The 18,533-nt window shown below is 47.0% G+C and overlaps 1 protein-coding gene across 2 annotated transcripts in view; it reads right to left on the reverse strand.

Annotated features, from left to right (window-relative positions):
* The window catches only part of HDAC11 (histone deacetylase 11), a 209,595-nt gene that overhangs the window by 118,669 nt on the left and 72,393 nt on the right, over positions 1-18,533 (reverse strand). For both annotated transcript variants that reach the window (XM_075320631.1, XM_075320630.1), the window contains exons 2-4: positions 17,312-17,460; positions 10,514-10,614; positions 2,293-2,409 (exon numbers count right to left, since the gene is read on the reverse strand). In XM_075320631.1, coding sequence (XP_075176746.1) covers positions 2,293-2,409; positions 10,514-10,614; positions 17,312-17,460 — 367 coding nt within the window. The remainder of the gene's footprint in view (positions 1-2,292; positions 2,410-10,513; positions 10,615-17,311; positions 17,461-18,533) is intronic.

The raw sequence follows: 18,533 nt of genomic DNA on the forward strand, positions 1-18,533 counted from the left end.
CGCGGGTAACCTGAGTGATGGCACCGGCGATCGCGCGGCTCACTGCAGTCACTCAGATTTGCGGTCACAGGTAAGTCCTTCACCTGTGACCGCAAATCAAGCCGCGGCACACAGACAGCCGCGCGATCACAATGAAGTCGGGTGAAGTTCACCCGAGTTCATTCTGATCGCACTGCTGTCTCCCGCAGCCAGCCATGTGCTCTTTGACATTCCGGTCCCAGTTGGCTCTGCTGCAAGTCTATGGGGATGCGGCAGAGCTGAGTGGGACTGCACTGTCCGTGCGCTCTGGATGCTTTTCCCATGGCAGAGAAAGCATCCAGAACTCATGAATTCTGCAGGAATGTGCATACGTTGCGTTCTGCCGAATGCGTCTCAGAACGCAGCTTTTCGGCTGCGTTCTGAGACGCACATGCAGTGACTATTTACGCTGCGTAATAGAACGCAACGTGCGCACATAGCCTAAAACATGAAACTACCATCAATTTATAGACAATCATTTTGGCTATCTCATACAGAAACTTGACTTGCAACTATTTAGCATATGATTAGTTATGCAGATTCTTGTCATGCAAGTGTATTGTTACTGTTTTGCTCCTGATATTTACATTATTTTTTCTTCCTGTATACCACAAATTACAACCTGTTCCCATTCCCTAATAGCTTTGTGCTTTAACAGGTTGATTCCCAAGCAAAAGGTCACTGGTTCAAATCAAGAAGCACTCATGAAGAAGATTTTCCAAAAAAAGAGAAACTACATCATCCTGCTTAACAATAGCAGTGTCTCGATCAAGAAAATTGCCAATTGCATCATGTGAGTGCCATGACAGTTATAATATGAAATGAAGTCCGTCCATCCATTTAAAAGCAAAGCAGTGGATGTCCATGCAAAATATCGGAGTCAACAATATGGCTAATCACAAGGTCTTTAAATTCTGGTGTGACAAACCAACCCGGCAGTGGAGGTGGTTCAGAGGATTCATAATAGCAAGATCATAAACATCCATAGAAGCACTGTGCGATGCACGTGACACAAGTCTGGTATGGTAGCCCGAAAACAGATGTAGAATCATCAACTTCAATATCTTCATAAGAAGCATTGGCTCGAGATTGCAAAAAGAGTATGAAAAGTGAACATTAGAAGATTGGAAACGGGCGATTCGGAGTGATGAGATGAAAGTCAATAGACTAGGCTCTGATGGGTGCAAATGGGTCTGGAAGAAACAAGGGAAAAAGGAGTTAATGGATTGAGAAATTGTAGGAACTGTCAAGTTTGGTGAAGGAATCTTGATGATATGGAGTTAATTCACAGCCAAAAGCGTTGGATACTTGACCTCTTTTCTGAGCTATACGTGTGTATCCTACAAGATGAAGTTACTTCATACAATCGAGTACTAGGAGTATGAAAAGGATGACATAGTGTTCCAGCAGGACAACGACCCGAAGCATAAGTTGAGATTGGTGAAGAAAAAGGTTCCACGGCAATGAAGTAGAGAGGCTGGACTGACTCCCACAGCCTCCTGACCTCAACCCAATTGAACACTTGTGAGTAGAGTTGAAGAAAAAGCTGTATACTTACCCAAATGAGTCAACCAGTATACACCAAGATTAGGAATATGGAAAAGAGACCTAGGATCAGATTTCGGTTGACACATGCTTGAATCTGATCATCAGCATGCCTAGAAAAATTCAGGAAGTGCTGAGAGCATTAGGTGGACTTACAAAATAATAAAAATTTAGATTGTTTTTTAGGAGCAAAACAGTAACAATGCGTTGACATGACAAGGATCTGCATAACTAAATCATATGCTTAATAGTTGCAAGTTAAATTTATGTATGAGATAGCCAAGATGATTGTCTATAAGATGAAGGTAGTCTCACACTCAAAGCTGCAGTGGATGGTGAGATACAGAACCTAAAAGTCAAAAGTTCAACACATTGTTGCCCTTTTGTACATCACTGCAAGGACATTTAGGAGCTGTTCATATAAAGAAGCTCTCCATTTTGGCCCATGGAGGTGGGTTCCAAAAAGTAAAGTCCTCTCTATGATGTCTACCTGGCCTGGTAGAAAAGTCTGTCTCTTTTTAGATTTAAATCTGGGTTAATTTTGGAAGTATAACTATGCAAATTATCGTAATAGGGCTTACATCTGCTTCAACGTTTCCATTTTTGATTGATGCCCCTGGATGATTGATAGCCATTATAATGACTTATAAAAGGCACGGCGAACTCCAAATCAGTCCAATCCAGATATTACCATTCTGTGATTATACATAATATATTCCTATTACCTACCATTATGGTGCCTCCTGTCTGAGTCCTCAATGGCCTCAATACTCTTCTTTGAACTAAAAAGTTAGGAAGCAGAACCAGCGGTGGGATCTCAGTTATGGTGGCAACAACAAATGACCACTAGAAGACATAAATATTGCAGTGAGGAATTCACTTATTACGTTTGAAAGATATAAAAATGTGAGAATTCTCAAGGGTTGATACCCTTAATGTCTAAAATGGCTAATTACATGTTTCTACCTAAAGAAAAAAGTTTCTAACTAAAGACAAATCTTGCTCTATCTTCACACATTCGACATCCCGGGCCCAGACTGGCTATGGGTCTTCTGATCAAAACTATACAGCCTCATATATGCCTATGAGTCTGTTGAGTTTGGGTCAGAAGTCCTCCAGACAGTCCAGTCATACTACTTTCAGAAGTGTAAAACCAGCCATATTCTTGATCTTCGTATATGTGTGCCGCCCTCGTGTCAGCAGCCAGGCTGCTCGGATCCGAATCCGCGGTGACTCGAGGAGTGTCCGGACCCGGGGGTCGTGTGGCCACTCAAATGAAGGGGGTTTTTACAGGGGTTTGTGTAGTTAACGTTCGTGACACCACCCGTGGTGTGTGGTAAGGTGGTGTACCACCGCTGCCGGTGGGTGGGGTGGGGTGGGGGGGGGGTCGGTACCTGGGGTGATGACAGGGGCAGCCAGGTGTTGCAACCCTCCACGGGTAGGGGGAATGCCCCGGGACTCGGTGATGGAAATGGGAAGTGCCGTTGGGTGCGAAGGGGTCAATTATGTACTCACTCAGTCCATAAAACTGACACCGACGACTTGATAAACCAAAGTTCACCACTGCCGCCTAGGGGAGCTAGTTTGAGTCCCATTCTCACTGGTGTTGCCTGATGATCTGTGACCTTTCCTTTGGCACAGAGTTCTCTGCTGGTTGGCCTCTGTAGTGTAAAACTTGTCGGGTCCCGCTCCCCAGTGTGGCTAACTGTGGGAGTTTGCTCTCAGGGTTCACGCTTGGAATTTCCTAGACTGTTTTTGTGGAAAGTCCTATCCCCCTCGTTGCGCTAGTACCACGATTCTGCAGCGGGTGGAGAGCGGATCTTGAAGGTTCCGTTCTCGTCGGGTGAATTGTCAGGTTGCCTGAAGCTACTCCCTGACCTAGGGTCCACGTATCCCGTCGTGCCCTGGTCCCAGTCCGGTGATGGTACAAGTCCGCCGGCTGTACTCCTCAACAGTTCTGTGCCCCTTGTCACGATCCTCTGCGACCGGGGTCCAGCTCCAGACCACCGTCTGCCACCTAGTACTTCCAAGGATGCCAGCTCCTGACCTCTTCTCTCCTTCACTTCCAACACTTCACTGACCTACCCCTGACACTCCTGACCTCACCTTACCAACCCCTCAAGTGGGCGACCCTATTCCACTCAGGCCGTCCACTGGTGTGTCTGGTGGGTGTGGTGCAGAGTGTTCCTAGGATTTTAATTGGCTGGTATTGGCAACACCATAAGTTGGAGACCCGTAACCAAGGAGAAAGTGGATATTGCACTGAAGGGCAGATTGCACAATACCCTGTGACGACCTGATAGGCCAGGGCGTCACATACGAATAAGGCCATATACAATTAATGAGTAACTTTTTTTCTGATAATTAAATTAATTAAAAACCACCCCAATCACTAGAACCAAGGGATACAAGAACACGCTGAGTCCTTTGCCCTTTGCTTTGGCCACAATTCTCTTTTCTTGCTTTCCTTTTCATGCACATTTTAATATTTTGCGGTGTCAAGTTGTGAGTATTGGTGCAGCATGATAAATAGAACTACAGACTTCCATGAAACATGGTCTGAGCATGGACCACAATGCGCAGACTGTACATGAGTCTTCCGAACTGATTTCAACAACCTAATAGTCATATACACGTGGTCAAAATTGTTGGTACCCCTCGTCTAATGAAAGAAAATCCCACAATGGTCACAGAAATAACTTGAATCTGACAAAAGTAATAATAAATAAAAAAGTTATGAAAATTAACAAATGAAAGTCAGACACTGCTTTTCAACCATGCTTCCACAGAATTTAAAAAACAAACAAAAAAAAAACAAAAAACATCATGAAATAGCCCTGGACAGAAATGATGGTACCCTTTGTGACGGGAGTGTACAACAGAGCAAAGGATGGACGAGGCCGAGGGACGATCCAACAGGTTTATTCACAAGGACACTGGAACAGCACACGATAAGTCCACGTAAAACAGATTCGGGGGCCCTTCCCGACAATTCTCGGACCGGATAACAAAGTAATCGTCCTTACAGTAGTCCAAAGAGTTCCACACAATCCCACGGGCCACTGATCTCCAGTCTGTAACTGTCCATACACCGGCTCTAGGATCCAGCCTCAGCTATTCCCTCCCAGAGGATCAATCTTCCTTCTTCAAGTTTCACACAGACTGACTGAATCTCCCAGGTAAGCAGAGTTTACACTAGTTGGACTCTAGGCCCACCTCCCCCTACTCCCAGGGATGGAAGTGCCTCAAGAGGATATAACCTTGCATTTTAGGGGGTGATTAGCTACAACAATAGAAATGTACACAGAAGTAGTTCAAATAAGACAATGAACCCAGCTTGAAATAGGAATCTGTACAGCATATACAGTGAGAGGGTAAATTACATCTTCACAATCCCTCCCCCTCCCAACTTGTGTACGTACTAGGGACCTCTACAGGTCACTGGTTAAGTACACACAGGCAGAGCGTTACTTACATGTGGCTTCATGCAGCCACGAATTGGCATCGTAGCTCTCCCACATCATTGCCCAGGAGAACAGCTGCAGGCAGACCACCCATCACCCCAACCACACATCGCCTGACCCCAAAACCAAAGTTCAGATCCACAGTGGCTGTGGGAATAGTCCTCCATTGTCCACCAGCCAGTTCAATGACAATCCCAGGTCCTCTATGGATTGCCTCAGGCCGAACCACTCGGGGATCAGCCAGTGTGAGGAAAGCACCCGAGTCACAAAATCCAACAAGTCTCTGTCCATCCAGCACAACCTCCTGCAAGTGCTTACCTCGATGAGCAGAAGTCGTCATAACTGCGGGTCGCACCCCGTAAACTCCTGGTGGTGCAACATGGGGGGCTGAGTCACTAGGCCAGTCCTCACATAACGGTGCCACATCTTCCTCCATTGCACTGGGCTGTAAATAATTAACAATCCGATTGGGTGCAGGATCAGTCCTCATTTGAACAGCTGGGCAGGAGACTTGCCGATGCCCTGGCTGTCCACATTGATAGCATCTGAGCTGGGTCTCCCTCCATCCAAGGCGTCCTCTTGGGTAAGGGGTAGGGGAACTTGGAGGCCGGCTCCCACCTGAAGGTGCTGTAGGGGTTTGAGGATGATTCCTCCATGGCCTGGCTGGGCATGAGGCCTGCAAATGCCCGGGATGCCTACAAACATAACACCTGCGCTCTGTTACTTCCTCTCCCCGGCGTATTCCAGAAAGTGCAGTAGAAGCAACTGGAGGCACATTAACACGGGTATCAACATGTGGTGGCTTGGAGGAACGGGGAACAATGGGGACAGAATAACTGGGGGCATCCGGTGTTGTGGAGCTGTTAGGCGTCTCTCCATCCTCCAACAGAACCCTCCACTGAGGCTTGATGGTGAGCACCTCATCAGCGAGAGCAGCAGCTTGTTCCACAGTTGACGGCTTTCTCTCACGCACCCATTCTCTGATTTCCGCTGGGCACTGGGCAAAGAATTGTTCTTTTAGGATGACCTGCAGGAAGGTCTCCCAAGATAAGGCCTCCTCTGCCTCCAGCCAGCGATTACATATTTGTTTGAGTCTATGAGCATATATCTTAAAAGACACTTCCCCATCACAGGCTAAAGCACGGAACTGAGTCCTGTAAGTGTCTGGGGTCACAGCATAATGTTCTAGAATAGTCTGTTTAATATCCGCATACTCACAGTTCCACCGAGGGTCCATAGCTCTATAGGCTTCAGCAGCTCCCCCCTCTAGGAGCCCAACCAGATACCGGACACGCTCCCTGTCCGGGACTTCCATTAATCGACACTGATGCTCAAAGTCCTGGAAGAAGCCCTCAATGTCGCCTGAAGCCTCATTAAACGGCTTAAAGTCTTTGCGGGACACCCTGGGAAGTTCCCTCATGGTGGGTGCTGGGGTTACAGTCTGTCTGGAGCCTCTAGCTGCTTCCACAGCGAGCTGCTTATCCAGCAATGCCATCTCCTCCATCCTGCGCTCCTTCTCTTTAGCTCCACGCATGGCCTCCCTCTTATCTTCTATGGTGGCCTCATCTCCAAGCACTGCCATTTCCTCCTCATACCACACAATCCATTGACTTTTTTGGGTATTTACCTCCGGCTGCCGTCTTTCCTCCTCTTGCTGTGGAAATCCTTCCTCGGTGCCATCTTGCAGGCAAGCGTTTTCCAATGCCTCAATTAGTTGCTCCTTAGAGAGTCCTTTGTAACCGACTCCTAATTCACGGGCCATTGTTTGTAGGCTCACCACAGTCCAGCTCTTGTACTCTGAGGTTCTGATTCCAGATGTTAATGGGCCGTTGTCCTCCATTCTTTCTGCTCTGATCCCAGCGCTGCCAACCAGTTTGTGACGGGAGTGTACAACAGAGCAAAGGATGGACGAGGCCGAGGGACGATCCAACAGGTTTATTCACAAGGACACTGGAACAGCACACGATAAGTCCACGTAAAACAGATTCGGGGGCCCTTCCCGACAATTCTCGGACCGGATAACAAAGTAATCGTCCTTACAGTAGTCCAAAGAGTTCCACACAATCCCACGGGCCACTGATCTCCAGTCTGTAACTGTCCATACACCGGCTCTAGGATCCAGCCTCAGCTATTCTCTCCCAGAGGATCAATCTTCCTTCTTCAAGTTTCACACAGACTGACTGAATCTCCCAGGTAAGCAGAGTTTACACTAGTTGAACTCTAGGCCCACCTCCCCCTACTCCCAGGGATGGAAGTGCCTCAAGAGGATATAACCTTGCATTTTAGGGGGTGATTAGCTACATCAATAGAAATGTACACAGAAGTAGTTCAAATAAGACAATGAACCCAGCTTGAAATAGGAATCTGTACAGCATATACAGTGAGAGGGTAAATTACATCTTCACACCCTTGAAAATATTGTGACAAAAGGGGCATGTTAAATCAAGATGTGTCCACTAATTAGCATTACAGGTGTCTACAATCTTGTAATCAGTCAGTGGGCCTGTATATAGGGCTACAGATACTCATCGTGCTGTTTGGTGACATGGTGTGTACCTCACTCAACATGGACCAGAGGAAGCTAAGGAAAGAGTTGTCTCAGGAGATTAGAAAGAAAATTATAGATATGCATGGTAATGGTAAAGGTTTTAAAAACCATCTCCAAGCAGCTTGATATTCCTGTGACAACAGTTGCACATATTATTCAGAAATTTAAAGATCCATGGCACTATTACAACCTCCCTGGATGTGATTGCAGGAGGAAAATTGATGACAAATCAAAGAGATGGATAATACAAATGGTAACAATAGAACCCAGAAAAACGTCTAAAGAGATTAAAGTTGTACTTCAAGCTCAAGGAACATCAGTGTCAGATCACACCATCCGTCGTTGTTTCACCCAAAGTGGACTTCATGCGAGACAACCAAGGAGGACACCATTGTTGAAAAAAAATCATAAAAAAAGTCAGACTGGAATTTGCCAAACTACATGTTGACAAGCCACAAAGCTTCTGGGCGAATGTCCTATGGACAGATGAGACAAAAATGGACCTTTTTGGCAAGGCACATCAGCTCTATGTTCACAGACGGAAACAATAATTATATCAAGAAAAGAACACTGTCCCTACTGTGAAACATGGAGGAGGCTCTGTTATATTCTGGGGCTGCTTTTCTGCATCTGGCACAGGGTGTATTGAAGCTGGGCAGCGTACAATGAAATTTCAAGACTATCAAGGGATTCTAGAGAGAAATGTGCTGTCTAGTGTCAGAAAGTTTGGTCTCAGTCGCAGGTCATGGGTCTCACAACAGGATAGTGACCCAAAAAACACAGCTAAACACCCAAGAATGGCTAAGACGACAACAATGGACTACTCTGAAGTGGCTTCGATGAGCCCTGACCTAAATTCTATTGAGCATCTTTGGAAAGAGCTCAAACATGCTGTCTGGAAAAGGCAACCTTCAAACATGAGACAACCGGAGCAGTTTGCTCTTCAGGAATGGGCCAAAATACGTGTTAAAGGGTACAGAATTCTCATTGACAGTTACAGGAATAGTTTGATTGCAGTGATTGCCTCAAAAGGTTGTGCAACAAAATATTAAGTTAAGGGTACCATCATTTCTGTCCAGGCCTATTTCATGAGTTTTATTTTTTTAAAAATCCTGTGGAAGCATGGTTGATAAGCAATGACTGACTTTCATTTCTTCATTTTCAAAGTTTTTTTTATTTATTATTCATTTTGTAGGATTCAAGTTACTTCTGTGACCATTCTGGGTTTTTCTTTCATTAAACAAGGGGTACCAACAATTTTGACCACGTGTATATGAGCATGCAGAGTTTGGGTTGGGGGACCCATGGCAGGTCCATGAGTAGAATTGAGTTTGTCGGATGTTTGTAAGAGCCCTTAAATGTAATTTGCATGACACACTTGTACTAGTACCCACAGTAAAGGCAACACAAGAAAAATGGTGCCGATTCACCATTGCTTTTGAGCCTTTTCCAAGGTACGGTAATGTGACGCCCTGGCAAAACCAGGTAGTCACACACTTAGGCCCACGCACAACACCTTCCCTCACAGGGTTCCATGCAGCTGACCTGAAACCCTAGTCACGCCCCCCTCAGGGAAAGACAGGCACACCAGTGGGTGGGACCAGGCGGAAGGGAAGGCCCGCCTAGGGGTCTAGAGAGTCCGGGACGGGAAAAGCACAGTCAGTTAAGTGAAGTTCAAGTGAGAAGTCGAGTGGAGGTGTAGCTGACAGGTGTCAGGGTCAGTGCCCTGACACATTGGCTAGGTGGCAGACAGTGGTTGTAGCAGGAGACGGGAAGATGGCAGCCGGAGATCCGAGGTGGACCGGGGCAGGGTTGGAGCCCGCCGGTACAGACACCAGAGAACCGACCCGGAAACCGTGCACTGAGGGGGTACTCGGACCCTGAAGCCAGGACCGGCACCAACGGCCTAGCTAATTAACCGATTTAGGGCAGGATCATAGGTCCTGTCCCAACCTAAGTCCCGAAAAGAGACAACCACCCACAGAGAGGGATAGGGCAACCACCAGGGCCCGATAGATCCCACGGGTCATGGTCAGCGGGCACAGCTCCCAACCATAGTACCGGGAGCGGACTCACGCATTCAAGACCGGGAAGTCCAACTCACACAATACAGTGCAGAGGAAAGTGACAGACCACCAGCCCGGGTGGGGGACCAGAGTACAAACGGCCACGGCGGCCGGCCACCAGCACCTTGGTTAATTACTGGACTTGTTTGATTTCTTTAACCGTGAGTAAGCTGAGACTCCCTGGTCTGACCAGGCGCACCGGCCCCTACCATCATCGTCCCCTGCACCAAGTCACCGAGTCCCGGGGCAACCATCCCTACCCACGGAGGGGTTAACAACCAGCTGCCAGTCCATCGCCCCGGGTGTCCCACAACAGCAGCGGTGGTACCATACTTCACCACACACCGTGGGTAGCGTCACAGACGGACTACGGCAACCGCCGTACAAATACTTCCCCCTTTCATTCGGAGTGTCTGCGCGTCCCCCGGGTCCGGAGGATTCCTCGAGCCACACACCGGGTCCGGATCCGAGCAGCCCAGCTGCTACTGACATGGAGGCGGCACAGTAACGTCTTGCTTCCTATTTTTTTAGTCCACCATTGTAGGCAGGGTTAAGGCTTTCCAGATGTTTTCACTAGGTTCTTCATTTGCTACTTTTTTGACATAACAAAATGCTTGTGCAAATGTTCTCCATTTTGCCCTGGATTTATTTTATATAAGCTAAAAAGATGTAAAAACTGTTAAAGAGAAAAATAAAGTAAATTGTGCTCAGTCATTTTTTTTTTTTTTTGCATAGAACTCCATGTGTCATTTTGAAGACTTTGTCATAACAAACAGGAAAAAATACCAATAGACTAAAAGTAAAGTTGACTCAAAAAAACACAAATGATGAATCAGAGCTTCTGTGTATGGTTTACATAAAAAATACACTACCTTTAATTTATTTATGTAGCGTCTTGTATGTACAACAAGTAAATCATCTTCTGTTGCCTCCTTTGCAGCTACAATAGTGTCATCTGTGATTAACTTTTCATCTAACAGGGGAAAAAAATTAACATTAAATAAATGGATTGTTCACCTTTAGAGACAATTTTAATTTATTTTTTTCCTTTCACTTAGATGTATATATTTGGGGTTAAAAATCATCTTTGGAAATGGGCTTTAGACAATGTGGCAGCCCCTTGCAATACAGAAGAGTTACGGTAGTTTAGCAAGTTTACAATTACCTACACAGATTCAACATTAAATGTGGGTTGTCCAGTCACAACATATTGATGAACTAACAATAGGATAAATTATCAACATCAGACATCAGAATGGTGGGGGTCTGACACCTGACAAACCCATTGATCGGCTCTGGGTGTAAACCACGGCTCTCAAACACAGAAACATACAGCACTTGAGGCTGCTTCTTGTGGCCTGTGATGATTGTGGCCCAGTACATGGGTCCACCGCCGTTAACATTTTACTTCAGTTGAATGATTTGTGACACCGCGCAGAGAAGCTCTCTACACATCTTTACCAATGGCAGCCGCCAACCAATCAGAGGCCAGCAGCTGACGACAGCTGCTAGCCTCTGAAGCTCTGACGGCGGTGGCCCCTGCACCAACCGCGTTCATCACAGGGTCTACGTGCCTGTGGGCTGCAAGAAGCATAAAAGAGGACACCAAGGAAATGGAGGACAGGTGAGAACAAATGTTTTTGTTGTATGTGAACAATGACATACCGTATTTTTCGCTTTATAAGACGCACTTTTCCTCCCTAAATTTTGGGATGAAAATGGGGGGTGCGTCTTATAAAGCGGTAGCGGGGGAGGGGGGTCCTGTCTGAGGCGATCGGGCGGCCAGGTGCCTGTGGCTGCATGCAAGCGGCCGGGTACCTGTACTTGCGTGCAGCGGCAGCCGGGTACCCGTGGCTGTGTGCAGGCGGCAGCGGGTGCTGTGTGGGGTCGGCAGCCGGGTACCTGTGCTTGCATGCGGTGGCAGACGGGTACCCATGGCTGTGTGCGGGCGGCAACCGGGTGCTGTGTGTGAGCGGCAGTCGGGTGCCCGTGTGGGCAGCAGCCGGCTGCCGCCCTCACACAGGTACCCGGCTGCCGCCCTCACACAGTCACCCAGCTGCCGCCCGCACACAGCCATGGGTACCCGGCTGCCACCGCACGCAAGCACAGGTACCCGGCGGCTTGTACGCAGGGTGGGCGGGCAGCCTGCTGGCTGCCACTCTGTGCATGCGGGGCGGGCGGCTGTGCAGCTTACCAGTTGTCCGCGGTCCCACTTTCAAATGATGGCGCCGGTGGAGCTCTTGGATGAGAGCTCCATCTGCGCATGCGTCGCTCCGGGCGCCATTACTTGAATCGGGACCGCGGACACACTCCACCACTGAGCCGTCACCGCCGCTCCCACCACTGAGCCGTCGCCGCCACCACTGAACCGGGACCGCGAACACACTCCACCACTGAGCAGTCCCTGCCGCTGCCACCACTGAGCAGTTGCCGCAGCTCCCACCACTGAGCCGTCGCCTCCACTCCCACCACTGAGCCGTCGTCTCCACTCCCACCACTGAGCCGTCGCCTCCACTCCCACCACTGAGCCGTCGCCGCCGCTGCCACCACTGAACCAGGACCGCGGACACACTCCACCACTGAGCAGTCCCTGCCACCACTGAGCAGTCGCCGCCGCTGCCACCACTGAACCGGGACCGCGGACACTCACTGCACCGGCCTGCTGCACGGCTCACCCGCCACGGCTGCTGCCGCCACCACGGACGCCACCGCGCCTGCAACCACGGACGCCACAGCACCTGCAACCACGGACCCTGCTGCCACTGACCTGCCGCGCCTGCCAGCACAACCTGTGCCTCCTGTGACCCCGCTTCACCACCACTGCTGCCCCCCTCCGGTAAGAGAACACCGGAGTATAAGACGGACCCCATTTTTCTTTTTTTTACCTTTTTTTATGTCTAAGTTTGGGGTGCGTCTTATATTCCGGTGCGTCTTATAAAGCGAAAAATACGGTAATAGGGGACATTACCACAAGATAAGACATTGCTAAAAGAAGGGGACTAGGAAAGGGCACATTACTACAAGAAGAGGACCAGCATGGGCACATTACTACAAGGGGACAAGGATAGGCACATTACTATAAGGGGACAAAGATGGGCACAATACTACAGGATAGGGACAAGGATGGTAACAAGGATGGGTGCATTACTACAGGATGGGGACAAAGATGGGCCCATTACTACAGGATAGTGACAAGGATGGGTACATTACTACAGGATGGGGGCAAGGATGGGCCCATTACTACAAGAGGACAAGGATGGTGACAAGGATGGGGCACATTACTACAAGATGGGGACAAGGATGGACACATTACTACAAGGTTTGGCACATTACTACAAGGGGACAATAATGGGCACATAGATGGGAACATTATTACAAGAAGGGGACCATGATGGGAACATTAGTAATTGTAAAACCATATTACTGACAAGAGGAGGCTACAATGTAAAAAAATAAATTCAAAATAAAGTGTGAACATTTTTTTTAACATTAAGAATCTAATATATAAAGCTGAGTGTATGTATGTATGTATGTATGTATGTATGTATGTATGTATGTATGTATGTATGTATGTATGTATGTATGTATGTATGTATGTATGTGTGTGTGTCCGCTAAAGGAATGCCTACCGTCGCATATACAATCACAAAATTTTGCACAGACACTCCATTTGACTCAGGGAATGTCATAGACTATGTTTTGAGGGGAAATTTTAACCCTGCACTTTACAGTTATGCGCCAAAAAACCTGCCTCCATTTAAGTCAATGGACCTGGGAGCCACAATACAACCAGAACTTCAGAAGAATGCACAGCTATGCCCTTGAATGGAATGTTGGCATGTCCCAATGCAGTCAGGGAAAGACACAGACAGACACAGATAAACACAGAAAGGGAAAGAAACAGGGAAAGAGACAGACAGACAGGCAGAGAGACAAAATCAGAGAGACAAAGAGACAGATACAGACAAAGAGACAGATACAGACAAAGAGACAGATACAGACAAAGAGACAGATACAGACAAAGAGACAGATACAGACAAAGAGACAGACAGGAAAATAGGCACAGGGAAATAGGCACAGGGAAAGAGGCACAGGGAAAAAGATAAATAGACAGATAAAGAGATAGACAGACAGGGAAAGAGACAGATAGAGAGACAGACAGAGAGGGAGACAGACAGAGGCTGGGAGAGAAACATAGAGACAGTTACTATCCCGGGCAACGCCTGGTGCTACAGCTAGTCTAATATATAAAGCTGAGTTTATGTATGTGTGTATGTGTGTATGTATGTATGTATGTATGTATGTATGTATGTATATCACAAAATTTTGCACAGACACCCCATGTGACTCAGGTAACATTATAGACTATGTTTTGATGGGAAAATTTAACCCACGCTTTACAGTTACTCTCCAAAAAACCTACCTCCATTAAAGTCAATGGAGCTGGGAACTACTGGTCATTAATAGCAGCTCTGATTGGTTACTATAGGAACGAAGGACATTCTTAGTATTAGAAGCTTATGTGTGAGGTAATATAATATCGGTGGAGAGACAGATATAGACAGGGAGACAGACATAGGCACAGACAGACAGGGAAAGAGAGAGACAGAGGCAGAAAGGGAAAGAGAGAGACAAACAGAGGCAGACAAGGAAAGAGGCAGACAGAGGCAGACAGGGAAAGAGACAGATAGGGAAAGAGACAGACAGAGAGATAGGGAAATATACAGACAAAGAGACAGGCAGGGAAAGATAAAGAGACAGAGACAAAGAGACAGGGAAAGAGACAGGGAAAGAGACAGGGAAAGAGACAGGGAAAGAGACAAAGACAAAGAGACAGAGAGGAAAAGAGACAGACAGACAAGGAAAGATACAGACAGACAAAGATAGAGAGAGGCAGACAGAGAGAGACTGGGAGAAAGACAGACAGAGAAACAGAGATAGTTACTATACTGGGCAACGCCAGGTGCTACAGCTAGTCTAATATATAAAGCTGAGTGTATGTATGTGTATGTATGTGTGTCCACTAAAGGAATCTGCACCGTCACATTTCCAAGCACAAAGTTTTGCACAGGCACCCCATGTGACTCAGTGAATGTCATAGACAATGTTTTAATCAGAAAATTTAACCCCGCGCTTTACAGTTATTCTCCAAAAAAACCTGCCTCCATTAAAGTCAATGGAGCTGGGAACTACTGGTAATTAATAGCAGCTGATTGGTTACTATAGGAACTTAGTATAAAAAGCTTATGCGTGAGGTAATATGACTTCTGTGGACAGACAGGTAGAGACAGACAGATATAGGCATATACATACAGAGACAGACAGACATAGGCACAGACAGACAGGGAAAGAGGCAGACAGGGAAAGAGGCAGACAGGGAAAGAGGCAGACAGGGAAAGAGGCAGACAGGGAAAGAGGCAGACAGGGAAAGAGGCAGACAGGGAAAGAGGCAGACAGGGAAAGAGGCAGACAGGGAAAGAGGCAGACAGGGAAAGAGGCAGACAGAGACAGGGAAAGAGACAGACACAAAAAGACAGACAGATATAGACAAACGGAGACAGACAGGGAAAGAGACAGGGAAAGGGAAAGAGACCGGGAAAGAGACAGACAGACCAGGAAAAAGACAGACCGGGAAAGAGACAGACCGGGAAAGAGACAGACCGGGAAAGAGACAGACCGGGAAAGAGACAGACCGGGAAAGAGAGAGACAGACAGACGCAGAGACAGACATAGAGATAGACAGATACAAAGACAGACAGAGATAGAAATAGACAGACAGAGACATAGACACAGACAGACAAGGAATGAAACACACAGAGACACACAGACAGAGACTGGGAGAGAGACAGAGAGACAGTTGCTATCGTGTGTGTGTGTGTGTGTGTGTCCGCTAAAGGAATTTGAACCGTCGCATGTACAATCACAACATTTTGCACAGACACCCCATGTGACTCAGGGAACGTCATTGACTATGTTTTGAGGGGACATTTTAACCACGCACTTTACAGTTATTTGCCAAAAAAACTGCCTTTATTAAAATCAATGGAGCTGGGAGCCACAATGCAGCCAGAACTTCAGAAAAATGCGCAGTCATGCCCTAGAATGAAATGTTGGCATGTCACAATGCAGCCAGAGAAAGAGACAGACACAGACAGACAGACGTAAACAGATGTAGACAGACGCAGACAGGGAAAGAAACAAAGAGGGAAAGAGACAGACAAAAGAGATAGACACAAGGTAAGAGAGACAGGGAAAGAGAGACAGGGAAAGAGAGAAAGAGACAGACAAGGAAAGAGAGACAGACAGGGAAAGAGACAAAGAGATCGAGAAATACAGACAAAGACAGAGAGAAACAGACAGAGGGAGACAGACAGAGACTGGGAGAGAAATAGACAGTTATTATCCCGGGCAATGATGGCTGCTACAACTAGTCTAATATATAACGCTGAGTGTTTGTATGTATGTATGTATGTATGTATGTATGTATGTATCTCCGCCAAAGAAATTTGCACAGTCACGTGTACAATCACAACATTTTGAACAGCCACCCCATTTGACTCCGGAAACGTCATCGACGAATGTTGGCGTGTCACAATGCAACCAGGGAAAGAGACAGACAAAAGACACAGAGACAGAATGGAAGAGAGACAGACAGAGACAGACAAGAAAAGAGATAAAGACAGACAGGGAAAATGACAGACAGTCACAGACAGATACAGAGAGACAGACAAAGAGACAGGGAAAGAGACAGACAGGAAAAGAGAAAGACAGACAGGAAGAGAAAGGCAGAGACAGACAAAGAAACAGAGACTCACAGACAGACACAGATAGACACAGACAAAGAGACAGACACAGGGAAAGAGACAGACACAGGGAAAGACAGGGAAAGAGACAGACAGGGAGAATGTTAGAGAGACAGACAGGGAAAGAGACAGACAGATAGAGAGACAGACAGGGAAAGAGACAGACAGGCAGAGACAGAGACAAAGACAGACAGGCTTTGGTCTTATACTTAGTCGAGTTTGAGACCCCTGGTGTAGACACTTTGTGAAATGGACAGCTCCATTGAGCATGTAGAGTGCACTGCTCTGGACTGAAGAACAGCTACTAAACACTAGAATAGAAGTTGTTCTGTGCTGCCTGGCAGTTGTCTCTACACACTCAATGGAACTGCACAGTGTAGCTTTGTTAAAAGTGTTAACTTTTGGTGGCCATCAGAGGTAATAAGAGCCAACCGTGTACCGTGGGTTGGCCCCCCCACTGATTAGATAAGGTTGACCTATCTTGTGCTTTGGTGATCAAAAGGTTGTGACTAGATAACCACGTTAATATAAAGTTATAATTTCTCACTACAAATGAGCAAACTGTTTCATGCATCCATGGTTCAGGTCACTGCTCTCTGGCTGTGGAAAGGTGTAGCGGAAATTTCCTAATTCCCCAACTTAGGGTTTGATTTGCTGGTCTGATGTCCTTTGTGCGGCGTCCAGGTAATGTCTTGCCAGGTCAGCTAATCTTAAGCCAAAAGTGGGATCAGAGCGGGTAGGAATATTTGTGCGGCCTCTGTCCATGGCCAAAGATTACTGACTTGAAACATTAACAGTGGTTGCATGAAGCAATTCTCTTATTTCTATTTTAGTAAAAAAATTGAACTCCATAAGCTAAATAATTACCCCTAAGAAAGTTGATAATTTTTCCCCATTTGCCGGCATCAAATGGATGAAGCTTCTCCAGTCCAATAAATGTGATGTTATAATCAGTAGAATATACAATCGGCCAGCAACTTGCAGGGACATCCTGATACAGTCTGGTTTCATGAGGCCTAAAAAAAGCACCCAAGCATTTCAATATTACTTAAATTATATGACATTACTATATTCTTGGTATATTTTTCTATAAGAACTGGGTATGTCATTAAACCATATCTTGCCATAACTGCACTAGAATAAATGGTCTGAAATGAAATGGCAAATTCATCAAGTCCTTTGTTATGGTTCGGGCTCCGTCTGAGTCCTGAACCAGTCTAGTCCCGTCATTGACTCCCACGTTGGGAATAGTCGACTTCGCAGCGCCACCTGTCCGTCGCTCGAGGTGTCAGGCTGACAGCCATCAGGTGGCTAGAGTCTTGTACCATCCTGAGCTTAAGTGCTCATTTAGCGCTACTGTGCATGCGTGGGTTCCTGCAGCCTCTCCAGGTACTAAGTGCATGATTACCGCTATCACGCATGTGTGTGATATCATCGCTGATGTGGTGGCCGCTGATTTGCTCACGCTGACGCGATTGCCACTAATTGGTTGCGGTGACGTCAGCGGTCATGTGGTGGACGCAGGATGGCCGCAACGGTGCCATTACCACATGCCATGTGGTCTGGGCCAGGTACGTGGCTATAAAAGGTTCGTAACCACGCCCATTGGCACGCGAGAGTCATTCTCTATCACGGCAGCTCAGTCAGCAGACTGTTCCAACGCCATCTTATCCTGCAGAGTCAGTGGCAGGAGTGTGTGTGATTAGGAGAAAGCAGAGGATGTTACAGTGGCAATTCCGGCACAAACACGTAGTGATGCAACCATGAGAAGTAGTGCATCCCCCATCACAACTGGGCCTGCATCAGCTGTGAGTCTGCAATTCAGAGGAAGGTTTGCCTAGCCTGGGCCTTTTTTTGAGACTGCAAAAAATGTTTTAACTTCCACTATCTGCCAGGATCCAATTCACAAAGATTTTGGGCATCAGTACAGATTCTTTCTTCCTCAAGACTCGGGGACTCTTGAGCGGACCTGTGATGCCCATGGGATAGAATCTGTGAACAGCTCTTCATACTCACCCATGTGTAGTTCCCCACAGTCAATTTGCCTGTTGAACATTTGTGACGAGGCACAAACAAGTGTAATTGGGAT

This window comes from Anomaloglossus baeobatrachus, chromosome 8, assembly GCF_048569485.1.
Source record: "Anomaloglossus baeobatrachus isolate aAnoBae1 chromosome 8, aAnoBae1.hap1, whole genome shotgun sequence".
NCBI lineage: Eukaryota > Metazoa > Chordata > Amphibia > Anura > Aromobatidae > Anomaloglossus > Anomaloglossus baeobatrachus.